Raw genomic sequence first — 26,580 nt, forward strand, 5'->3', positions numbered from 1 at the left:
ATAAACAAAATGTCGTGTAGCCATACAACGGAATGCTATTCAGCCATAAAAAGGAATGAAATTCTGACACAGGCTACAACACAGATGAATCTTGAAAACATTATGCAAGTGACATAAGCCAGATGCAAAAGGACAAATACTGTGTGATTCCATTTATGAAATATCTAGAGTAGGCAAATTCATAGAAAGTAGATTAGAAGTTACGAGGGGCTGGGAAAAGGGAGGATGGGGAATTACTGCTTAATGGTCACAAAGCTTCTGCTTGGGGCGATGAAAGTTTTGGAAATAGTGGTGATGGTTGTACAACATTGTGAGTGTAATTAACACCACTGAATGGTATGCTTACAGGGTAATATAAAGTTGGAAGTGAGGATCAAAGCAAAATTCCAGCGAGGTATGATAATGAAGGGTTAAAAAGATTAATTGGTTAAGAAACAATTTCATTCAACAAGGATTTAAGTTTCAACTATGTAACAGAAATGATGGATACAAAGATAAACATGGTTCCCAATCTTAGAGAGAGAAAATAGCATGATGAAATTTTTGCAATCTTCAAAGAGATGTCATTCAATTTTTCCAACATAGTAAATATTAAGCTCCAAGTGAGGGACATTGTTTTACAGCCACTCAAAAATCAAGACCGTTTCTCAACATCTCAGGAGGCAGGATAAAACCAGACTTTCAAATCAGTGGACTCGAAAACAATTGGCACTGGATAAGCATCATGCAGTACAATCCTAACCTTACTGATGTCCATGTTCCCAATTTTTTTCTCACAAAAACGTCTTTAAAAAACTCAACGTAGTTTTTAGCGTTTACTGCAAGTGTCAAGAGGAGTGGTTCTCAAAACGTCGTCCACGGATCAGCAGCACCCTCAGTCCCTGAGAACTTCTCGGAAATGCAAATTCTTGGGTCCCACCCTAGACCTACTGGATCAGAAACTCTGGGGGTGGGGCCCAGCACCCTTGTGTTGTAACAAGCCCTGCAGGTGATTCTGATGTGAAATAAGTTGGAGAACCAAAAGTCAAGCATGCAATAAGGCACGGCCTGTCACTAACCCCAAATCAGAAAGAACTCAGGGGAAAAGGGCCAATCAGTTGGCTTTTGAAACAAATATGCAAAATGTCTTCCCATTGCTTAAAAATAGGTTTAGAGAGAGAACATGATTTTGAAAGAAAAATGAAAATTATCTATGGCTTTTTGTTTTAAATAGTAAGAGATTAAAAAGAGAAGTGATCTTTTAAAGTATGAGTTTATTCTCCAGGTTTTCTTCAACACCCACAAATTAGTGCTTTTTATTGCAGCTATATCCAGGAGCTGAAAACAACTTAAAATATGTACTTTTATCATACATTTAACACTTATAAGAGATAGAATGGAACGGTATGAATTTTAAAGATGAGTTTTTCAATAATTCAATAATAAGCATATGGAAATTGAGGATAACTACAGAAATAGCTATTGAACTCTAAAATAAAAAGAAATTATATAGAAATAAAAGGGTAAAAGGTGTTTCATAAAAAAAAAAAACGAAGAAACAGTGGCTCATCACCTCTCGTGCTGGTTAGTAATCTAATAAAAATGATAATGAGTCAAGTATTATCTCCTTCATACTTCAAAGTAGTTCTTTTCATGAACGCCAGCTTTAGGTCTGAAATGTGAGAGAGGATCTGGGGTTCTGAACATCTCAAATATTTTACTGCCCTAGGCTAATGGATTCTTCTTTGTCACACTAAGAAATTGGTACTAACTCTTGTTTGCTTGGATAGAAAAAAAAAGAAATGGATGAGCAATTAATCAAGTGGGATTTGGTCACTGGGACAGTCACAAATGGCCCCAAATCAGAACACACACACAGTTTAGTTTGAGGGTGAACATGTTAAATAAAGACCAAAGAAGGGGAGCATCTGAAATCTTTACAACAGCATCATATTGGGCCAAAGAGACTAGGTTTGGCCAGTACAAGGGGAATGAGTCTCGAGAGAGATGAAGTTAATGAGAAGCTAGATTCAAATTAGCCCCAACTTGATTTACAACTTAACAATGCAAAAATGATTTTATTTTCTATCCTTCTCATTCAAAAGAAAATTAAAACCATATTCCTATTGCTAGTACGAACTTCTCATGTTTCAGAACTTGCCATACCTTTGGTTAGTTTTTAAAGATAAGTGATAGCAGATGTTGACGTTATTAATTGTGACCAATACATTAAATTTCCAAAGAATAAAATTAGATTAGTACCATCTTATTATTCACAATGATTCGGCATAAACAGGAGAGGTCCCACAATTGTCCTCAGCCCTGGGATCATGAAATAGGGCAATTTAGTGACCATTACATGGAAAATGAATTATGAGAAATGCTGTCTCCAGAACGCTTTTCTCCCCTCTCTTCATTTGTATTTTTTAAAAAGCAGACCTCATACTTTCCTCACTTAAACATCATTTAAAATAACCTCCTAACATTTCATTTTTCCATTTTCTCTGAAATAAATCAAATTAAAAACTTCCAAAATTTGTTAATATTAATTGATCACAAACGTTTGACAGTAAAACTACTTTTGTTTAACTCTGTGAAAAAATGTTAATATTACACCATTTGTTAAGAGGCCAGACGTCTTTTTTTCGGGGGGGGGGGGTCACTGTTACAGCATTTTCGGTTGTTAGCCAGTGTTGCTATAATGGAACGAAAGTTCCTATAAAGAGATAATGAATTGGAAGCATTAATGATGTAATTACACCTACGAGTTAAAGCCACAAAGAAGTCTTATAAAAACGACTTTGTGTGTTAAACTGTGTCAACACGATGTCAGATGATTTTGTTCAACAACTGGTCAAGTCAGGGAAAGGGGGGAAAATAAGGCTACTGGGATTGAAACCAGTTTGACTCAAAGAAAACAAAAATTAAGCCTACAGCCTACTGGATAGGCCTGTACACACTCAACCTGGAGACTTTCTGCCACAATACTAAAATGCAAATTCTCCACAAATCACAACTTTATCCCAAATGTCCTTATATGTTCTATTTTTCTTTTTAAATTCTACTAAATAATTGATAGCTTTACAACAGAATTTATTTTATTTAAAAAACACTTAAATCATTACCCCACAAAATGTTCACAAACACAGGTAACCATAGAAAGTAAACATGCATATCCTGCTTTTATCATAATTATGGTTGTTAGCTGAATGAAACAAATAACTCAAAAGGTTTCAAATGATAGAAAAACATATTTGGGTAAGTTATGACACAATTTTTTGAGTACTGAGACAACAGAAACGTATTATATTTTTGCACCAATTGCAAATGCAAAGTTAACAATGAAATCAGGGGACTGAAGGGCTGAAAGGAGCTGGATATCCATATTCTCAATCTACATATCCACTATCTTTTAAATTTTAGACAAAGAAGCTGAAAATAGACAACAAAACAAAACAAAAACCCCAACATATACACCATAACAGTCTTTTTTTTTAAAGACTTCCAATTTGAACTCTTTTCTAAAAGCACTAAGGCACCGGGACGCTTATTGTAGATTATGGATCATCTCCTCTTTGGCTATGAGGTGTGTAGTTTTGTTGACTAGAGACATCAATGAGTTCAGTTTCTGAGACCAGTCATTTAATAAATTATTTGGATCCTTGGGCCTCTGGAAGTTGATAATTCCTGCCAACCTGTCTACTTTAGCAAAGATGGTCTTGTTAACTACTAGATTTGAGAGGAAAGCCTCTGACTCCTGCAAGAGAGAAAGACAAATTAGATTAAAATAGGATAATTATAGACAGTAAAACTTGAAAGCAGTTTTAAATTCTTCATTCAAGGGCTAAAGTTCGTTATTAACAGTTAGCAACTGATTTCCTCTCATTATGGACTTATTTTACTGAGAGTCTAGGGACTGAACAGAATGAGCCCCCTCGCAGTCAGGGCTGAGTGTGAAGCTGCCTGCCTGCGGATTCAATCCTGCTGGCACTGGCAAGATCGTGTTGCCAACTGCAAGCTGGCGTCCTCTCTTCTCTGTAATGTTTTCCCCTAAAAGGCAGTGCTATACAGTGTTTCCAGAAATGCTTGGTTAGAATATACGCTCTGCCACTTCGCAACTATGTAGCCACAGATGAGGCAGTTTATTTCTAAGGCCGCTGGTATCCTCATCCAGAAATGAGAAGAGCTAACGAACTAATCAAGGATCAAGCCTTCTAACCCTAACACTCCGTGATTCTTCTCTTTCAGCTAAACTGTCACAACTCCTGGCGAAAGAAACGGCTTTTCACTTGACTCCCATCTCTTTGGTGTCATATATTTTATCAACATGGACCCAGACCTGACTACAATCCTCCTTTAACATGTCCTGTCACCTTTTCAGGGGAACTGCAGTCAGGTTTCCTTCACATCTTTTATTTCTACAGTTCACTTTTGGGAACCTAGATATATTTACTATAGAAATAAAGACCTTGGACTTCAAATTAATCCATCTTTTTTTCACTTTTTTCTTTTTGCGGAGGACTAGCCCTGAACTAACATCCGTGCCCATCTTTCTCTATTTCATATATGGGATGCCTACCACAGCATGGCTTGCCAAGCGGTGCCACATCTGCACCCGGGATTCGAACCGGTGAACTCCGGGCTGCCGAAGCGGAAAGTGCGCACTTAACTGCTGAGCCACCAGGCCAGCCCCTAATCCATCATTTTAAGTGAAGACTTTAACCAGTTATAAATAACATCAATGTAACTATAAAACTTGATATGTAGGCTATTTTTTGGTATTCAGGATAGCTTGGGGAAACTTTCTACCACCCAAACTTAAAATTAAATAATAAAACAAAATTGATTTTCTCACTCAATTTTTACAAGTCAACCGATAATCAAAATAAATGACTGCAAGTAACTCAAACAATGATGCTTACTACTTACATCAACAGACAGATCCAGAAGCTGTGCCATCCTCTTCATTGTTATCCTTGTATAATACTTTGCCATTATTCTAATATTCTGGGGAGGGGAGAGAGGGCAGGGAGGACAGAGAACAGCTGTCAGTAAGTCTAAAAGTCCATCTGTTTCCATATCCAAATAGGTTGAGTTAAGGCTCAGAGCTTTTATTTTATTTATTTTTTGAGGAAGATTAGCCCTGAGCTAACTGCTGCCAACCTCCTCTTTTTGCTGAGGAAGACTGGCCCTGAGCTAACATCCATGCCCATCTTCCTCTACTTTTTATGTGGGACACGGGCCACAGCATGGCTTGCCAAGGGGTGCCATGTCCACACCTGGGATCTGATCCGGCGATCCCCAGGCTGCCGAAGAGGAAGGTGCGAACCTAACCGCTGAGCCACCGGCTGGCCCCCAGAGCTTTTATTTTTTTATAGCCCATCAATGGAATGAAGCTGGCTCTAAACTTCAATAACAAAACTAAATATTTAGAAATTTTGGTTTCTGCAGTTATTTGTAAGTTATTCTGAGGACTCTCTACAACCTTTTTAAATATGTATAGTCAAAATATAAGGCTTATCTTAACTAAATTAGTGGTTAAAAATTATAACTGTACTAAAATATTTTTGCTAAATGCAAGAACCTAAGTTAAGATTTTATAATTATATACAAATATTCAAAGGCTAAAATTCAAAAAATGATCAAAATCATCTCAAAACACCAGTTAATCATCATTATAACTACTTAAAGATAACTTGCAATTGAACTTCCTAATCCTCACTGGAAATGGTGATAAGTTAGACAGAGGGACTCCCCTTTACTATTCTTTTTTTTTAATGATTTTATTTTTCCTTCTTCTCCCCAAAGCCTCCCAGTACATAGTTGGTATATTTTAGTTGTGGCATGTGGGAAGCCGCCTCAGCATGGCTTGATGAATGGTGCTAGGTCGGTGCCCAGGATCTGAACTGGCAAAACCCTGGGCCACCGAAGTGGAGCGCATGAACTTAACCACTCAGCCACGGGGCCCCGCCCACCCCCCCCTTTATTATTCTTAATGTTAACATAACTGACAACATAGCAGCGCTCTCAGAGTTGGATGGGGGAGTGGGGCAGGGCCAAATGAACTCATCTTTGAAGAAGCTGCACCTCCTGCCATCTCCATCAGGGTGGATGGCAACACCAACCTCTCAGGAAGCATGAGAATCACCCTAGACCCCACTTTTTCCTTCATCCTTTAAATTTAATCAACGATCAAATTCTATTGATTTTCTTCCTTAAAATAATTCCATTCCATTCATTCCTCTTCAACACCTCAGCTACGGCCTTAATTCAAGCCCCCAGAGCCCATCATTTAACTATTCTCATCTCCAGTCTTTTCTCTCTCCAAATCCACTCTACACTTTCTCCCTGAGGAATCTTTGTAAAATACAAGCCTGGTCATTATCCTCTCAGTTAAAAGTTTTCACTAGTGGGGTGTACAATCTTTATAATAATCCAGACCGTTTCTACATCTCCAACTTCCTTTCTCACTAAGCCCTCTTCTTGGAGGCCCCAAGCACCCCTGCTGGGTTAAGCGTCCACGCCCTTGCTCAGACTATCTTGTCTGCCTAAAGGGACTGCCCTCCCTTGTCTGCTAACTACCTATTCCTGATAAATCTTACCTCCCATGTCAATTCCTACATAGCTAGCCAGACCATTCTTCCAGGTGGAACGAATCACTCTCTCCTTATACTCTATATATACTTGTACCGTAATATCTGTAACACTTTCATTTGCAAATGGATCTTCCCCTATGATTTATTTTTAAGCTTTGTGAAGGCAGGGACCATGTCTTATCCTCCCAAGTGTCCTAGAACTTGGTACAGCATCTGACACACAGAAGGCTCACAGTAAATGTTTGTTATGTGAACAAATGTTAACTAATTCAATTTCTAGTGACACCAAGATCAAGGGTCAGGTTTAAGACATGTTACCCATTTCCAAAACTACCAAGTGAGTATCAGACAGAAAACAGTCCCCTCATCCCCATCCACCCCTCACATTCTTAAGGAATTTCTTCTTGTTTATAAAATATTTTGAATTCTTAAGAGGTCCTCTCAAGAAGAAGCATGCTAACACCTAGTTATCTTTTCTGAAATGCCAAAAATAGGAGGGAAAAAAGACAAAAGGAATTAGATAAATTCTGATATGCTTTGGGAAATATATACTAAACATATGAGCAACAAATTTACATCACTACTACACTGGGCATAGGAAAAAAATCCTAAAGTGATGAATTAAAGAAATAACATCCAAAAGAAACATCTGATTATCAAACTTGAGAAACAAGAATTTATGCTCAGATTTGCCAAAGTTTACTTCTAAATTGTCATCTCCATTATGCTAGATTCTTACATGTTCAACAACTCTGTTCTTCAAGTCTTTCCACCTCTTTTCACCTTCCTCTGTGTAAGCGAATACATCAGTTGCAGGACTCTCAAGAGAACCTTTTCTTAATTCCATTCCATAGTCGTCAACAAGTGTGGACCAACGCATCAACTCCATTGTGGTAAAAAGCTTTAAAAGATCCCTGTAAATTGCATAAAACTTAATATTCCAAATATGTAAAACTTAAGTTTCATCCAACTTAATAGCAAATATTTAAACATCAACAAAGACTGTTTTTATAAATTTTTATTTGTAGAACGAGACATGAGTTGATAATATTTTACCAACTTTACTACCATTTTTTCCCACAGTAATTCTGAATAGAGCATTCCCCTACTTAACATTCTGCCCTCTCCTATATCATATTTGCCAATCTCTGGACTAATTCACTGTAAACTTACTAATGACACGGATAAAAGAAAAACAGCTTTAAAAAAATAAAAGCCCACTGTGCTTATGATGAAGCGTAAATCTGTTTTATTTAACAGATTTCCAGAAGTACTTACTTCGAAAAATCACGAAGCCCTAAACTACTGATAAAACTTTATCAAATGGTTAATGAACCAAAAGCTGTTAAAGTGAGCTTGAAATATTCTACTTGATCGGTGGTTTAGAACGAGGTATGTTACAATCTCATTATATTAATTTCTACTGCAGTGCTGAAAAACATTCTGCCACTTTATTATCTCTAGTTTTATTCTCTAATACCATCTATCTGCAACCAATTAAGAAGTGTACACTTAGGTTAACCAGTTTTCTTTCAAACTGGTGCTTCTATTGAGATATACTATACTAATTATAAAAGTACTTACTTGTATTTAGGAATTTCTTCTAACTTCTTGTCACCACTTATTCGGTGAACTAAATCTGACTGTTCATTGTCAAAAGGAGCCAAGATTACATAGAGGACAACACTTTTCAGAGCCTAAAAAAGTTGCACAACACAAGAGATTATATGCAAGATTAGAAACAAAATGGAAACTTTGGAAGAGCTGAAAAACCATGGAATAATTGTATATATTCGTTTTCAATACTGTATCCAAAAGTCTTATGGGGAAAAAATCATAACAGGCTGCTCTTTTTTTTTTTGAGGAAGATTAGCCCTGAGCTAACTATTGCCAATCCTTCTCTTTTTGCTGAGGAAGACTGGCCCTGAACTAACATCTGTGCCCATCTTCCTTTACTTTATATATGGGACGCCTACCATAGCATGGCTTTTGCCAAGCAGTACCATGTCCACATTGGATCCGAACCAGCAAACCCCAGGCCGCCGAGAAGAAGAATGTGCGAACTTAACCGCTGTGCCACCAGGCTGCTCTGTTCATAGTGTCTTTCTGTAACATTTAGTTTTCATAAAACCACTACAGTAAATCTTTGCTAATTTGAATTACTATCTGGGCTGACATTTTTTTTTTTAAACAAATGTATAAAAGAAAAAGTTCTTATAATAAGTTGGCAGCACAAATGTGGAATATCATATAAACTATTTATAATAGTTTTTGTAAAATAATTTTCCAAAGTAGTGCTAGGTCTTTATCTGCAACTTTTGTTAGCAGGTGCCCTGCTGTACATATTTTATATAGTAAGCCTACAGTCCTTCAAAGAGAATAAATAATTTAGAGTATTATCACAATTCGTCTGAATCAGTAAGGATAAACTGAATTATCAACATACTGAATAGAAAGCAGCACCATACAATTGCATATAATTACTGAAATTAAAATTATTTCAAATAAATAAAAAATGCAAATTCTTCCAAATAAGTATCACTGTCAAGTATAAGAATATATTCTTACCTGTTGCCACTTTTCACTTTCTGCCTGTATACAGGGAGTATCATATATTGCTCTGTAGTGCTTACAAATAGACAAATAGGATCCCTCATGTTGATCCAGCTGAATCATTAAGTTATAGTATTTCAACTTTAATTTCTGAAAAAAAGTTGACAAAATATATTGGAGTTTATAAGTTTTTTCCCAAACACTTTCAAAGCAAACTTATAATAAGACATATGCTTACCTCTGTATTTTCTTCCTGGAAAAATTTGGTATTAATTTTCTTACTGATGATTTGTGTACGAATGTAATCCTTTACAGCTAGGCAGAGCCTCATTTGCTCTAAAATAAACTCCACTCGCTCTTTCTTTTCCATTGACCCGTAGGTTTCCACCTAGCAAAGTAAGTCCCCAAATAAGTTTATAATAGTCAGTAATTCTTAAAATTGCAACAAAATTAAAGATATGAAAATATTCACCCTTGATAAATAATAAGAACCTTCATGCATATTGGAAGAGCACTGACAATGATAAAAAGCTACTTTCTTCCAGGAAATTACAACTAAAAAATTATTATACAGTAAAATGGATTTTTCTTTCTTTTGGTGTAAAGTTCTATAAATTTTAACATATATATAGCTTTGTGTAACTACCACCACAATCAAGATACAGAACAAATGATGTACACTTGAAATTTGTATAATGTAATAAAACCAATTTTACCGCAATAGAAAATAAAAAAAGATATAGAACAGTTCTACCACCCCAAAAAACCCCCTCACACTACCCCTTTATATCACGCTTCCCTCACTCACAACCCCTGACAACCAATGATGTGTTCTCCATCACTACAGCTATCTTTTTGAAGAGCATCAAATATAGCAGCAACCTTTTGAGACTGTCTGCTCGCTCAGCACAATGCTTTGAATACCAAGATTCATTCGAATTGTGTATATCAATAGTTCATTCCTTTTTATTGCTGAGTAGTATTCCATCGCACGGATGAATTACAATTTATCCAGTCACCTGTGAAGAACATCTGGGCTGATTCCACTTTTGGCCTATCATAAGCAAAGCTACTTTGAACATTAGTGGATAGGTTTTGTGTGAACATAAGCTTTCACCTCCCTTGGGTACCCAGGAATGCAATTTCTGGGTCACACGGCAAGTGTATGTTTAATTTGATAAGTCGCTTAACTGTTTCCAGAGTGGCTGCACCATCCATGTTGCATTCCATCAGCAATCTATGAGAGTTCCAGTTGCTTTGCATCCCTGCCAGGTCTTGGTATTGTCAATATTATTTAAATTTTAGCTATTCTAATAGGTATGTAGTGGTATCTCATTGTGGTTTTAATTTGTATTTTCCTAAGGGCTAATGAGGAAATTACAATTCCAAATACAAAAAAAGGATGACACCAGTTGCAAGCTTTCTATTTATATACTGATTAAAACCATTATATGAAAGAGGCACTGGTCTTTTTCAATTCAGCTATCAAGGCTGATGTGACTCCTAATGGATGCAGAATACAGAGTCACAGCAGATGCACACACATACCATGCAGAGAATCAATTCTATCAAATGCCACGAAAAAGTTCCTAATATAATATTTGGTATACATATATTGTAAGCGAACTTACAAAATCCAGAATGACACATTTGAAAGTAGAATGAAGTAAGACTATTATTGTTATAATTTGGTCTGAAAATGTTTTTATTTCACTGTCTTCTTCTATGTAATTTTTTAAGGAAAATAAAAACACACACAATGAACTATCAATGTTCCATTTATACATCTTTACCCACTCTCCATGTATCAATTACTTTGAAGCAAAACTCAGACAACATACATACAAATATTTCAGTATGTATCTCTAAAAGATAAACTGAAAAAAAATTATCATACCTAACAATTCCTCATCTTACCAAATAGCCAGTTAATCTCCAATAGTCTCACTTACTTTTTTTAATCAAATCGGAATCCAAATAAGGCTCATACTTTGCAATTGGCAGATATGTTTCTTATGTTTTTTTTTCCTTGTCATTTATTTGTTGGCGAAATCAAGTCAATCGTCCTATAGTTTCCCAGAATCTGAGTTTTGCTAGCTTTGTCCCTGTGGTGTCATTTAACAGGCCCCTCTGCCTCTGGTGCATCCTGCAAACTGGCAGTTACCCCCAAAAGCTTTATATAATCAAGGTTAATCTTCTTGGCAAGAATATCTCACAGGAGATGTTGAATCATAAGGCACATAATCCTGGTTAAAAAACAGTTTGGGGGCGGGCCCCATGACCTAGTGGTGAAGTTTGGCACTCTCCACTTCGAGGGCCCAGGTTTGGCTGTCAGGCACAGACCTACACCACTTGTTGGAGACTATGTTGTGGTGGCAACTCACATATAAAATAGAGGAAGACTAGCATAGATGTTAGCTCAGGGTGAATCTTCTTCAGCAAAAAAAAAAAAAAAAAAAAAGTGTTAAAGGCAAAACTACAGACAGTAAAAAGATCAATGGTCACCAGGGAGAGAGAGAGATGAATAGGCAGAGCACAGAGGATTTTTACGAGCAGTGAAACCACTCTGCACAATACCACAATGGTAGATACATGTCATTACACATTTGGCCAAACCCACAGAATGTATGAACACTAAGAGTGAGAACCTAATGTAAACTATGGACTTCAGGCAATAATGAGGTGTTAATGTAGGTTCGCCAATTATAAGCAAGACACCACTCTGGCGCAGGATGTTGAGAGCAGGGGTGATTGTGTGGGTGGGGGGCAGGCAGCATATGAGGAATCTCTGTACTTCCACTCAGTTTTGCTTTGAACCTAAAGCTGCTCTAAAAAATAAAGTCTTTAAACTAAAAAGAAAAAAAAAAGTTTGAAGTCAAACAGAACTAGTGTGAATCCAAACTTCTAGGCTATGAATATAGGCAAGTTACTGAACTCCTTTGAGTCTCAGTTTCCATGGCTGAAAAATGGGGATAGAAATAGTGTTGTGTGTGACTGCTAAATGAGATAAAGTATATAGAGAACATAGGACATGTTTAAAAAAAAGAACGAAGAAAACGCATAGCAAACAAAATCCTTCCAGTATTACTGATGGGCTAAACTTATGAGAAAAATTTTGAGCTAGTTCATGTACATTTTTCTAGTGAGAGAATCTATGGTTTTCCTTGCACTTCTTGGCTCTTTGCTTTCTCATTTTAAGTTCTCTCTTAAAAATTGTCCTGGGGCTGACCCTGTGGCCGAGTGGTTAAGTTTGTATGCTCCACTTCAGCAGCCCAGGGTTTCACTGGTTTGGATCCTGGGCGTGGACATGGCACCGCTCATCAGGCCATGCTGAGGCAGCATCCCACATAGCACAACTGAGGCACTCACAACTAGAATCTACAACTATGTACCAGGGCCTTTGGGGAGAAGAAGAAGGAGGGGAAAAAAAAATTGGCAACAGACGTTAGCTCAGGTGCCAATCTTTAAAAAAAAATGTCCTGAACATGGTAAATTATGAGGCAATTTTTCTTTGTTAAATCAATTGACCACCAATCAAATATTCAGTAAGAATTAAGCCAATGATTAACAGCAAATTCCTAATGTACAAGTAAATAGTACATGATTACTAATTTTATTTAAATTTCAAAGAGAAATAAAATGTTCAAATAGCACAAAATCAAGACTGATTTGCTGATCATAACTTTTCTTCAAACCTTTTTTAGCAGTTATATTTAGTTGGGACCATAATAACATAATTCTCAAGCTACATGAATAACTTCATCATCTACTGTACTTGCTCTTAATCTTGGTGGTTTGGAAAAAAGTGATTTGGTGCCAAAATAAGCTATTTTCACGAGAAAATATTGCTGACTAAATACAAATAGAGTTTTACGCACTATACAACGCAGCAGCTTACCTGCAACTCTTGTAAAATGGAGGCTGCCTCTTTCACGTCACCGTTTTGCTCTTTTATAGTTGCTAATGTTTTAGTCAGTCGAGCACGCTCAATTTCAACATAAATCTGCAAATGCAAGAAATTGATATTATCAAAATTCCTACAGAAATGTGTTAACATTTAAAAGGTAGAACTGAAACATTATTCAAACTAGGTGTAAGGGTATTCATCTTGCAGCTATTGTACACTTTATCCTCCGTGTACAAAGAGAGCCACGTGACATTTTACATTTCACAATCACCTAATTTTTAAGAAAATGTGTCTATAAAACATTAACCATATTTTGCAGCTTTGCTTTGAGAACCAAAATATGAAATCGCTGTTTAACAAATAACAGCACCACAAGCTACTAAATGGCACAGAAAATGGAAAGTGCCTTTAAAAGAACGGATTATTAGAAAAATAACACACTTTACAAAGACCATAAGCAGTCTGGTATCTATAATTCAACCAATATCCTAATTGTGACTTACCTTTAAATACAAGGTTACTTTCTTTAAAAATATCCGATCTTGCTAAGGAATAAAACTATCAGCATTTTTTGCAGCTATACGTAATGTTAGTGGATTTATAATTTCCAACAAATTAAACATTAAAAATATGACTACAGCCTAACAGTGTCTCGAGAACTAATTTTCATGCTCAGGCTTGCCTACCCCTTTAGCTGTTGCTCTGCAGCAACCACTTTTCTCCACTCCACCCCAAAAACCTAATCTCCAATAATAACTACTTCCAGTTTCCTAAACGTACTAATGTGTTTCTTACTTCGATATCTTTGTATATAATTTCCCCAATGTCTAAAACACCCTTCTCCCTATCCATGGGCCCTGTAGAATTTCTACTCATTCTTAAAAAGGCAGCTCAGCAGTCATCAACTCTTTGAGGCTTTCCTGGGTACCCCAGCCAGTCACCCCGTCCCTCTGTGCTATGGCGAACTGTAGCACACTGATACCGTCACAACACGGCACAGTAACTATTTCTACGATTGATCTCTTTGAGCTAAAGAAGACTGTCTTGTTCACTTTGGACTTAGCACAACACAGGTGCTCACTAAACATTTACTGAACTGAACTAACAGTCAAAGAGGCAATAAGTTAAATATAAGCGAAGTTTTTGTCCTCCAACCACAAAAATCTATCTAGAAAGAAGAAACATCTACCACAGTCACCATTTTACACTTGCTCTTTTTAGAGAAACATGAGATTAGGGAGAAAAAAAATAGGCATCAAAAGAAATACAAACAGAGTCTGGTAAGACAGTGAGATTTTGAAAAGTAACCTTATATGTACATACTCTACTAATTTAAATATTAGAGTGAAACCTTAGCTATCCCATAGATTTTTGAAACAAATCTAGGCCAGAGAATTAACCTTATCTTTAATTCATTATTACCACATGTAAATTTTGGATAAGATCATTAATTCCTAGAAAAATCTAGATATACCAAGACCGTCACTATTTAAATAAATTCATTTGCATATGGAAAAATATTAGAAGGAGATGCACAAAGATACTGGTTGAATTAAGGTGATGACATTTTGTGTATTTCATCTTAAAAGAAATATACATACATACTTATATAAAATGTCTAAATATATAAGTATCTCTGAATACAGATAAGACAGTACTTATCACTGTTGAGTTACACCAATAGAAAACTCACCTTTCCTTCTGTAACCATTCGTAGAGTATCTATTAATCGAAGTTTGATTGGAAGGTCCGTGATTTCCTCAACATAGGTACAGCACTGCTGAACCATTTTTGCAACAGCCTAAAATAATAAAAACCATTCCTCAGTAAAATTCATTCCTCACACAAGGAAAGTATTTTATTGATGGAAGTGCTATTGTCAAATGTGGTCTTCCCAAGCAATTCTAGACAGTGAAATGCTTATAAAAGAATGTCAAAATCTTCCCCCATAGCTAAGACATACTGAATACCCATTAATAAACCAATAAAGGTTAGGAAAACCTCAGATGCAAAGACTTGACCCCTCCTCACTACATGGTGATCTGATTACACAAAAGGAAAGCTGGAAGAGGTGTGTCTGGCAACATCTTGCTAGCTAGCTTTTTTGCAGCCAAGTAGAAAAGCATGGAAGAAGTGGTAGCAGACTAAAGGGGAAAAAAAGGGAAGAGAAAAGCAGAGTTCAATAGTAGCTGTGACAGTAGTGAAGCCATGACCAGCAGATACTGTGATGGAGAAAAAAGAGCTGGCGGCAGAGGCAGGAGGTGAAACAGCTCTATTGTCTGGGTGAGGAGGGGGGGGCACAGTTACCCCTACACCTCAGTAAAATATGACAATGGAAGCCACAGCATCTCTTGCCCACAGTTTCCTCACAGATAATATAAGTGGATTGGACCACATTTCTTCTAGCTCTAACATTCTATGATCTAGGCCCAGTTTTCTGTAAATTTCTGTAAATATTTACCTAGTAAATATTTTAGACTTTGTGGGCTATACGGTCTCTGTGGCAACTAATTCAACTGTGCCTTTGTAACTCCAAAGCTGCCATAGAAAACATAAAATAAAAAGGCGTAGCTGTGTTTCAAAAACTGTCTACAAAGGTGGCAGGTAGGATTCGATCGATGGTCCACAGTTTGCCAAACGCTAATCTAGATTCCAAACAGTATATCATAATCACTGATAATAATATTAGGACTCTCTGTCATCAAGAAAATGTTAAGATATATTAAGCATATTTTAAGATAGCAGAAAAGTAAACAGAACATCTTGCTGTCAATTATACCTCAATAAAGCTGGAAAAAAACAAAACCCACAGTACATCTTGCAAAGGTTTCCTTGAAAAACACTTAATGTGTAGCTCAGGTTAGACTTTTAATTATTGGAAAAACTGGCTGTTCAGAGACCCAGGCATTCCAAAGTGCAGGTTTTATTGTAAAATATAACTCTTTCAATAAATGCAAGGCTCTGGGACACCTAGTATCTCACAAATCATATGATCCCTCTAAAACTAATTATAGCAATGATTTCTAGAAGGGCATATAACTTGATAATTCTAAGAGCTGTGCAAAAAAACAAATTACCAGAAATCAGATGAGGTAAAAGAAAAACAACTACATCAATATTATAATGATAAGTGAACATCCTGCTGCTCTCTGAAAAAAATGCAGGTAAGTCACTGGGGAGGTTTTGGCTGAGGTGAGGCTTTCCCTTGGGCTCAAGTGAATTAGAAACCACTAATTTTAAGCAATCTAGCAAAGGTTACTTTAAAAAGAAATCACTACTTTCTGAGTCTGATAAAGCAAAAAGCAAAAGTTTTAGGTAAAAGGTGGTTACAGGAAAAGGAAAGAGCCATTTTGAGTCCCGAAGCACTTTCCACATTTATGAAGACACAGTATGTTATAGTGAAGAGCAGTAGCCTGGGTTCCAGTCCAGCGGTGAGACTGGCCCAAACTCCTCTTTCTCTAAGAAGCCTTCCCTTATAAACCTCATCAAAAACTTTCTCTTGCACCTTTCATCTCTCCTAGCACTTTTCACTATTCTTAGGTTACCTACTAGGTATTACCTAGTGTCTCTGCGTGTGTGTATGTGTATAATTTTTTTATTTTAAAAAAATCAATCTTAGAATACTTGTTAAAGACATATATTGATGACTTATGCTTTATATTCCATACTAAACTATAGGTTACTTGAGGGCAGAGCTATAGACTGCACGTTCCTTCACATTCCAAGAGCCTTACGTATAAATCTCAGTTTCTCCATCAGAAGAGTAAAAGAGTAGTATAATGCTAAGAGAAACAAGTCAGATGGAGAAAGTCAAATACTGTATGATCTCACTCATAAGTAGAAGATAAAAACAACAAAAAACACACACAAAGATATAGACATTAGATTGGTGGTTACCGAAAGGGGAAGGGGAAGGGGATGGGAGGAGGGCAAAAGAGGTGCCAGGGCACATGTGTGTGGTGATGGATAGTAATTAGTCTTCGGGTGGTGAACATGGTATAGTCTACACAGAAATCAAAATATAATGACATACGCCTGAACATTTATATAATGTTAAAAACCAATGTTACCATAATTAAAAAAAATAAAAAAAGAAAGAAGAGAGTAAACAGTTGCTTCTACTAGATCTGAAATTTTATGACTCTATGAAATTAAATCTGTATTTTCGGATACATACTTTGAATTTACTAATACTACATAAAATACAAGTTTCTATTTATTTTAACCCAGGTTGCTCCAAGACTTCTAATTAAATAGCCCTTTCAAAACTGTCCCAAAAGCAAATGTCTTGGAAAATCAGAAGATGATGATGATTTGTCTTTTGGTCTCTCAACCACAGAACTGAGTACCACAATGCATATTTAAATGAATTTCACATTCACATGTACTAGCTTGCCTCAATTAAATCTATGCTAATTCTTCTCTTTTTTGTTTTGAGGAAGATTAGCCCTGAGCTAACTACTGCCAATCCTCCTCTTTTTGCTGAGGAAGACTGGCCCTGAGCTAACATCTGTGCCCATCTTCCTCTACTTTATATGTGGGATGCCTACCACAGCATGGCTTGACAAGTGGTGCCAGGTCTGCACCCGGGATCAGAACCGGCAAACCCCGGGCTGCCGAAACGGAACATGCACACTTAACCGCTGCACCACCGGGCCGGCCCCTCTATGCTAATTCTTAACAACGAATTTTATATGCATGTAAAATTATCTAAAAAAAAAAAAAAGAAACAATTACAGTAACTTTGTTTTTTGCAAAAAATAATTTAACACAGTCTAATACTAAACTCTCTAGCAGTAGACTAATCAATAAAATAAGAGATTTGGACAAGAACCCTATATTTCTGGTTTTGGTTCCACTACTACCCTGTTTTACAATGTTGTTATCTTTACTACTTGAAAACAAAAAATAAAAACCCAGAAGCTACTCAGGGAACAGCATTTTATTTTATTTATTTATTTATTTTGAAGATGATTTGCCCTGAACTAACATGTGTTGCCAATCTTCCTCTTTTCACATGTGAGCAGCCACCACATCATGGCCACTGACAGACGAGTGGTGTAGGTCCACACCTGGGAACCGAACCTGGGCTGCTGAAGCAGAGCATGCTGAACGTAATCATTAGGCCACCGGCCCTGGCCCAGGGAACAGCATTTTAAAGATGAGATATAAATGTATAAAAATACTTCTACAGAGAATCACTGAAATATATCTCAAGTGGAAGAACAGGGAAACAAAAAATCCAGCTTCAAAAAACACCATAAGAGAATATATATAATATTTAAACAAAATGAGCAGTTGAAATAATCTGTCTGAAAATGGCCTCACAAATAAGTTCAATATTAAATGTTTAATAAAGGACATATGATTAAAGTAAATTATAGATTATCAACTTGATGGGTTATAATACAACCATTTAAAACAATAAACATTAAGCTATGAAGCAACATAAAAATAGAACAAAGCTGCATTGAAACTCAGTATAATTTTGTACAAATATGCAAATATATGAAGACTAAAAGAAAAAACAGAAATAAAAGCAGTTGTTATGAGAACATGGATAGAATTTTTAAAAACTCTCTAAAACGTTGTAATGTTGATTTCCCAGATCTTAAACAGATTCAGAATCTGTTTTCTAAAAGTCCTTATTTAAATGTAAATTTAAACAATTAAAAAATTAATTAAATTTGTTTTTTGAGCCATCAAGAACTTACTTGTTTTAACTGACTCCGTCTTTTTGACAAAAGCATAATATTTTCATTCAGTAAATCCCATTCTTTAGCCTCATAGCACATCTTCACTACCGCAACTAAGATACGGGATGTAGACACCATATCAGAAGCCTAGAAGAGTGAAAATATATGGAAGTTAATGGAACAATGTTAAATGAAATGAATGGTAATTGAGGTTTTTACTATAATCTACTCACAGTACGAGTCTGTTTTTCCAGAGAGAGAAGGGTTTCAATGACTTCTTGAAGTCTTCCTTCCTAAAACAAAAGATACAAATGAACAATGAAAATACCACCAACACAAAATCAAATAACTAGTCTTCAATGAGATGTTTCTGACACAGAAAAGGAAAAATCAATGGGCTATTCTTGAGGAAAAGGACCACCTCATAGCTACTTTTGTTGTGTTTTTCTCCTTTTCTTGTGAATGCTTGCTTGCTTCTCTAGTGGATTCCATAAGTTAGTGGTTCCCAACTTGGAGCCCACAAACTGTTTTTAACATTTCAAAATGCCTGAAAGAAACTGAACATAGAACAACAATGACTTAACACCTGAGGAAAACATCAAGTCTTTGTTTTGGATTCTAATTTATCAACTCAGCGTAACATCTGTTTATCTTGTTCTGAATAGAGACTTTAAACATGTGTCTTTGACAAATAAAAACGGGAGAATGATTTCCTTATAAATTCACCATAACAAATACTTTAGAATATGAAGTTTTGAGGAGAAATCAAAGGACATTTGGTGCTAAAAAGATAGAAAACTCTGGTGTAATTTTTCAACGACTTTAAAAATAAATCAGTAATTGTGCTTAAAGGAAATGAAGACCATCTGAGAATTCCCATGCATGCTATACCAAAAGTCATGCTCTTAGCAGATACTGTTCTAACTGAAATACACTCCTTTTGACAACTGATAATATCTTCTATCTCATATGCACAAACAAAACATTCTCCCCGGGGCATACTTTAAGAAACGGGAATAACAAAATTCAGATAATATAAACTTAAATGATAATACACCAGGACTAAAATAAGCCATCCTATTAGGAACCACACATTTTGATAAAAACAAAATCAATCCACAGCACAAAAATTGTACGTATTTAAGATACTAATATTAATAACTGTAAATGAATTGGAAGAGATGAGAAAGGGTTTATTTAGAAATGTTTTTTCTACCATAAATGAAAAAATGTTTTATCTTAATGCATTCATGGACAGTACATGAGAACTACTCTTTTACTGATTAAAGAAACTAATTAAACAACTTTTGAATTAGGGGCACAAATAATGTTTGGACTTTTCAAAATATCATTTCCATATTTTCCAACATAACTCTTAAAAATATGAATTTTCTATGCATCATAGAATATGTACTGTATAGCCATTGTTTGAACTTATTTTAATTAAATACGAAACATATATTACTATTGTATTTTAACGTTTCCTATACAAAAGGGGAGCACCAGCTCTGAAAGCTCTATAAATTCATGAGTACAATAAATGCTGGCTAAATGTCCATTAGGGGAGAAGAACAAAGAACAAATCTATAAATACTCCAAAGTTAAAGGCTAATAAATCAGAAAAGATCAAACGAATCTTTGAACTGGGAAAACTGCTAGAGACGATTTAATCCAATCTCCTCATTTTAGAGATTAAAGAATGAGGACCCAACAGTTCAGCCACAAACTAATCAGGAGAAGCAGAAGCCAGGGCTCTTGTCTCCGGGTCCAACGTTCCCTCCGATACACTAAACCATATTAGTTTAAATCACACCTTTGCTTTGATCAAAATAATTTCCCTAGGAAAAAGATTACTATCTGGCAACAAAATCTAGTGAAAAAAAGAGTTAAAATGCAAAATACTGTTTATTGATGGTCACTCCCTGTCACTTTTGCCATTACTGTTAGTCATGTGACTGTGATCAACAGAGCGTAGGTTACTATGTGGTACTTTAATTCAGAAGTATGAGTTTTAAAGAACTGCATCCTACATGTAATAGAATCACACACCACTCTAGAGCCATGGTCTGCAGGCATCAAACACTAAATGTCAGTTCAGAAACGCAGTAGTCACTTGGCATCTCCTTCTTCAACACTGAAGCCCACTGACTGCTTTGCACCGATCCCAAACTCTTTTCTATTTTAATATTTATTGTTTTTCTAATCTCACTAGAATGTAAACTTTGTAAGAGCAGGGACCATGTCTATACTGTTCACCACACAGCTCAATGCTCTGTACCTAGCCAAGCACATAACGTTTTTCTGAAGGTATTATGACATATTCCTTTATACCTTGTACCATAGTTATTAATGTCATGTCTTGCCTCCTACGTGGTCTGTAAGTTCCTTTAGGGCTGGGACCTTGTTTGACTGTTGTTTCCCTTGCACCAACTTGTACACAGTATGCGCTGAGGAGATCGACACTGACCTGAACTATTCAGTTGATCTTAATGGCTTACAATTTCTGATTCTTACTGTTACAGTAAACAGGATGTGACAAGTTATATGGCTTTCAATTCAGCGCTATTTGAGGGACACTACCATTAACTTCATTAAATACAACTCCCAATTCTCTAATCATCCCACTTTTTTCTCCCAATCTTGCGTGTTCAATCCTATAGCTAAACATCCTCCTCCTTCCCTTCCTATCTATTGACATAGTTCTTGAAATTCCACCTCTTCAATGCTGCCTTTCAACTCAAAGAAACAAGATGGGCAGAGCTATCAAAACCAACTTGTCAGAACATGTGAATTTTGCAACTCATTTTTCTCATTAAAATAATCTTTGCAAATGAGATAAATGACTAAAGAGTTTGTTCAACATCAACATATGTTGAGTATCTGTAAGTTCTGTATGTTCGTGTCCTTTAACTCGTAAATGGATCCAATCACTTAAGGATTTGTTAAACAACCTAAACAAGAAAAAGGCCAAGAAAAAGTTAACCACAAATAGTTGAAATTTAATGCCAATCCAATAATTTTAAATAATCTATTTCTTAAAGGAGTCTTTTGCCTATGCTGCTAACAACCAATAAACTGTTTTACTTTTCATCTCCTCTTTATTTTTAATATTAACCCTGAGAAGAAGCTGCAGGTGACCAAATGAAATGAAAACACATTTAGAGGAAGGAGAACCAAAGGATATATTCAATTTAAGAATGTTAGTAGGCCCCAAATAACTACGGGCCAAATATATTGTAATCAAAAAGTGAGGCTGAGTGGGGGTGCAGGGAATATAACCCTCTGTGTACTAAAAAGTGCTAAATGCCACATCTTCACAGTTCAGAAAAGGCCCTCTTTAGATTAATTTTTAACTCCCTAATTCAAGGGTGAAGCAATAATCATTATCAAGAACTAATATCACTTTTATTATCTCACCAACCTGATGCAGGGTCCTCAAATACCAATCACAGAGGCAGTAGAATGTAACGGTTAAGAACACGGGCTCTGCAGCCAGACTGCTGGGGTCTAAACCCCAGCTCTACCTGGGCAAGACGCTTCCCCTCTCTGACCCTCAATTTTCTCTTCAGTGAAATGAGCGTAAGAGTTCCGACCCCACAGGGTTGGTGTAAGGATTGAAGCAACACCTATGAAGGTATGCCTGGAACAAAGTGTGTACGTTATCATCATCATAATAGCTAACATTATAGAGAAATCACACAGCAGTAAATATTAGTGTCTGCTGTTATTTGCTAAGTGACTTTTAGGACACAGAAACAGAATTACACTAGGTCACAACTGTAGGAGATTCAAACGGCCTAGATTTAGCAATTTTACCACCCAGGTCCAGACTTCAGTTTTACTTGTGAAGGCTTCTGCTATATGTAATTTTCTCACCTGATACATTCTTATGAAGTCTCTATACACATATAATTTTTATCTTTAAATGTCTTTCACATTAAAAATTTAAAAAGTCTTGGGGCCAGCCCAGTTGCACAGTAGTTAAGTTCACGTGCTCTGCTTCAGCGGCCCGGGGTTCACTGGTTCAGATCCCGGGCGTGGTCACACTGCACCGCTTGTCAAGCCATCCTATGGCAGGCGACCCATGTATAAAATGGAGGAAGATGGGCACAGACGTTAGCTCAGGGCCAAGCTTCCTCAGCAAAAAGAGGAGGGTTTGGGGTAGATGTTAGCTCAGGGCAAACCTTCCTCAAAAAAAATAAAAATAAAAAAATAAAAAGTCTTAAGGAAAGTAAGCACAAAAGTGCTATTCCTTTAGAGAGGTTCTGGACGTAGCCAAAGGACACTATACCAAGTGCCAGGAGACAGGACTTGATCTGGTTCTTCTCTGGACCTTCGATAAAGCACTTAAGCTGCCTGAACCTTAGTTTTCTCACAAGTAGAGTAAACGTAACAAAACTTTCTTCAGTTTTATTGGTGGGCTCGAAATAAAAAAACAAAAGAATGTATGCTAAAGTGTTCCATACATTCCAATGTAGAAATGCAATGCTTTAAGTAAGTATTTTCTTATGTTTGGCAGAATGGTTAGAAAATAATATATTACGATGAATAAAAAGCAAAATAGAGAAACATATCTAAAAAAATTAACTAGGACTATAAGACAACCACCTAATCCAAAAGTTGAAAACTGTGGGTCTGTATAAACAAATAAACACCTTACAGCATCCCATCCCCAGCACCCTTGCCCCGACCTCCCTCCCCACAAAAACAATCCAACCACACCCTGTTTTGTTCAACAGGCACGCTAGCCTAAAAAACCCAAACGGCTTTACTTATACATAGTTTAACAGGCCCCCATACTCCGTTTTAAACATTTCCATTACTCATTTAACACCTACAAAGGTATTTGGCATCTGAGTTTTCAAGTCCCTTCAACTGTCCTGAACATGACGACAATATCCTAAATAAACGCATGTGATCTCTAGAACAGGTGTAGCAGGTGAACTATTGTTTTCTTGCTGGCTGTAAGCTCTTGAGGGCAGGAGCTTCTGTAATCATCTTTCTACCTCCCACAAGGTCTAGCACTGACTAGGTCTAGCACACAGCAGACTATCAGAAGAAATTGGTAAAGGGGAGGTTTTTCCTCCCAGGTCTCAGCACTAGGAATAGCTGTGCTTCTTTAAAGCAAATGGTTTCTTCCTTACAGACACTGTCAATCTATTAATTTCAAAGTGGTGGTTCAGGGGCTGACTTTGGCCTGTAGGTTGTTTTGTTTGATCTACATGCTACGGGCTCAAATAGTGTTTTAAAACAGGTTAACGTCCACCTTCTAAATATTGAGGCAATTATATAAAAATCCATTCCTGCTTTCTCTCTCAAATTAGAAGAGTTGACAAGGCTAGGCCTTCATTCCCAATTGGCAAAGACAAACTGGAGGTGAGGTGTTACTGCCCTCCTTCCCCGGGCAGGTGCTCAGAGGTTCAGGTTTTCATTACCCTTGGCTCACTAGGCAGGACAGCACGGTCAGAGCACAAGCTCTAGAATCAGTCAGGGGTTTGGGTTTGCATCCTGGCTCCACCACTTTACTAGAGGTAAGACCTTGGAGCATGTGACTCAACTTCTCAGACTGTTTTCTTGTCTGTAAAATAAGAATAATAATAATACCTATCACATGTCGTTAAGCTGAGGATTAAATGACTAAATGCACGTTAGTACTTAGAAGAGTGCCTGGCACCATAGAAAGTTCTCAATAAATGTCAGCTGTCGTTATCTGCCTGGCACTGGAGGTGTTTGAGTTTCCCAACCCTTATGTAACTGATGGCGTTTCTTTACAGTAGCTGCTAGAAAGCTCAGAAGCGAATTTATGGCTCCCCTGTAACAAGTGTACGGAACCTAAGAAACACAGGTGTATCAACTTTATTATCTTTTCCTATCTTCGTCTTTTGCAAAGCCCCACTAAATTCTTTCTTGGAAAAAAGGGAAGTATTAAAAAGCTTTCTTTCTAAGAGCTAAATGTGAAGTATTACTGACACTCCTCCTGCCACTGAATTTATTACACTTTGATGTACTTATGTAGTAAGCTCCTTAAGGGACAAAAACAACCCTACTAGTGAATGCATCCCAGGTGAATAGCAATAAATGTTTGTGGCTGGATTGATCAAGGAATTTAATGAGGCCTCAGCATAATCCTTAGCAACAGCTCATGATGGAACTGATTCAAGAACCACCCAAACCCTAGTCAGGCAAACTTAGCTTTGGATCCCTGGTTCTACCTATCACTACTGGAATGTTGGACAAATAACTCTGAGCCTTAGTTTCTTTGTATGTAAAATGATGCACAAAATTGCCTGCACATAGCAGGGGGCATGATAAATGTTTGGATCAAGCTAAGTTTCTATTCCATGGAGATAAGCAGTTGGGAACTACTGTTCATGGGCTCCCCTGATTAGGTTACTCTGCACTTTAATGCCTATTTGTGTTGACTTCTGTAGTTCCTGCTCCAGGGATGACTTCTCCTCACCCCAATCTTATTCATTCTTCAAGGCCCAACACAAACGTCAGCTTCTCTGTAAAACCTTCCCTTATCCCACCCGTAAGAAAGAAGAGATTTCTTCTCTGTGTTCCAGTAACACTTGAATACTATATGGCACTCACCACCACGCGTGACTTGCCTAAAGCCTTACGTATACAAACTCCTTAAGGACAGGGGTCCTGTGTTAATCACCTTCGGACTATCACTTTCCTGCCCCTTCTCCTGGCCAAAGGCTAGGCACATCGCCGTGATCCATGAACAGCTTAACGACATAAACTGATTCAGCAAGAGCAATAGAACTAAACTCTCTGATGTAGCATGAATGCTGAAGAGGCCTTAACCCAGGGGAAACTACTAAACTAAACGTTAAGGAGAATCCAAGAAAAGGCAAAGAGTACTATGGGGCCCCAACTCCTAAGGGGACGAAGTGACCACCTGTCCTGGGGAGCGTTCAGGAAGCTGTATGCGCTATCGTACGCCGGCTGCGGAGTCTCCCTTCGGGCAGACCTGGGATCTCCTATTCATGCAGGCCCAAACTGGGCTGGGCAGGCAGTGCAGGGTGTGCGCTCCAGCCTGCCGGCCCCCGAGGCCTAGGGAAGCTCCGCGCCGTGACTCAGCCCCTGGCGCCCGCCAACAGCGGGCCGGCCTCCCCTCACCTTGGCCAGCTTCTCGCACTCGGGCAGTCGTTGATCCACCGTGGCGCTGTAGTCCACCTCCATCTTGACGATGCGCCCATCAGCCCGCTCCGAGCCGCCGTCCGCCATGGTCCCTGCCTGAGCGTCCCTTGATGTCCCTCTACTTCGGCCACCACTCGTCACCCACACCGGAAGCCGCCTGCGCACCCTCTCAGGCAGTGCGTCGGGAGCCCGCACGAAGGACCCCACGAGGTCCCCTGCGCTGGCCGCCAGTCAGGCACTGCCGCGGACAGCCCTGGGGGGCGGAGCGGGGAGGCGGAGTTGCCCCTTCAGTCTATTTCCGGTCTGGTCTTTGATAGAATTTCATCTGAAGTTTGCGGTGAGAAAAGCTAGTGTGATGAAGTAGGCCATCCCGTATATTCCTACACCCTTCCTGTGAAATATTATGATTTCTCAGAACCGTGGGCCAGTCGCTTAACTTTTCTTGGCTCTCGGTTTTCTCATCTTTCTGTGAGCGGGCTGAAATACACCCTAAAGAAAAAAGGTCTAAGGTTTCACCTGGTTGAGAATCTTGGTGGCTTAATCTGTGACATCTCTGAAATCTCAAAAGAGATTATGCTTCTCAGTAATATAACAAAGTATTTTTTGTTTGTTTTCGTTTTTACTATAATCCACTGCGTTGATAAGAATCTTTAGAAAGATATTTCATTCTTTCCCTAGAGGACTCTTGTGAGCATTGAAG

At 37.5% G+C, this 26,580-nt stretch overlaps 1 protein-coding gene across 1 annotated transcript; it reads right to left on the reverse strand.

The window, feature by feature from the left end:
* Window positions 1-1,233: 1,233 nt before the first annotated feature.
* On the reverse strand, window positions 1,234-26,184 carry PSMD12 (proteasome 26S subunit, non-ATPase 12). Its single transcript, XM_008516406.2, has 11 exons — window positions 25,860-26,184; window positions 18,965-19,024; window positions 18,750-18,878; window positions 14,729-14,836; window positions 13,027-13,131; window positions 9,367-9,516; window positions 9,144-9,278; window positions 8,160-8,272; window positions 7,315-7,489; window positions 4,909-4,986; window positions 1,234-3,736 (listed from the first exon to the last, which is right to left on the reverse strand). The coding sequence occupies exons 1-11, from the start codon at window positions 25,965-25,967 to the stop codon at window positions 3,527-3,529; spliced, it is 1,371 nt and encodes a 456-aa protein (XP_008514628.1). The 5' UTR covers window positions 25,968-26,184; the 3' UTR covers window positions 1,234-3,526.
* Between the last annotated feature and the right edge of the window lie 396 nt (window positions 26,185-26,580).

This window comes from Equus przewalskii, chromosome 10, assembly GCF_037783145.1.
Source record: "Equus przewalskii isolate Varuska chromosome 10, EquPr2, whole genome shotgun sequence".
Lineage (NCBI taxonomy): Eukaryota > Metazoa > Chordata > Mammalia > Perissodactyla > Equidae > Equus > Equus przewalskii.

Excerpts from the sequence above, each read along its gene's own strand:
- PSMD12 (XM_008516406.2), bottom strand. The coding sequence starts at position 25,967 with ATGGCGGACGGCGGCTCGGAGCGGGCTGATGGGCGCATCGTCAAGATG. Across the intron at positions 14,837-18,749 it reads GACGGAGTCAGTTAAAACAA|GCTGTTGCAAAAATGGTTCA; the intron begins GTAAGTTCTTGA and ends TTATTATTTTAG. Across the intron at positions 3,737-4,908 it reads TTCTGGATCTGTCTGTTGAT|GAGTCAGAGGCTTTCCTCTC; the intron begins GTAAGTAGTAAG and ends TCTCTCTTGCAG.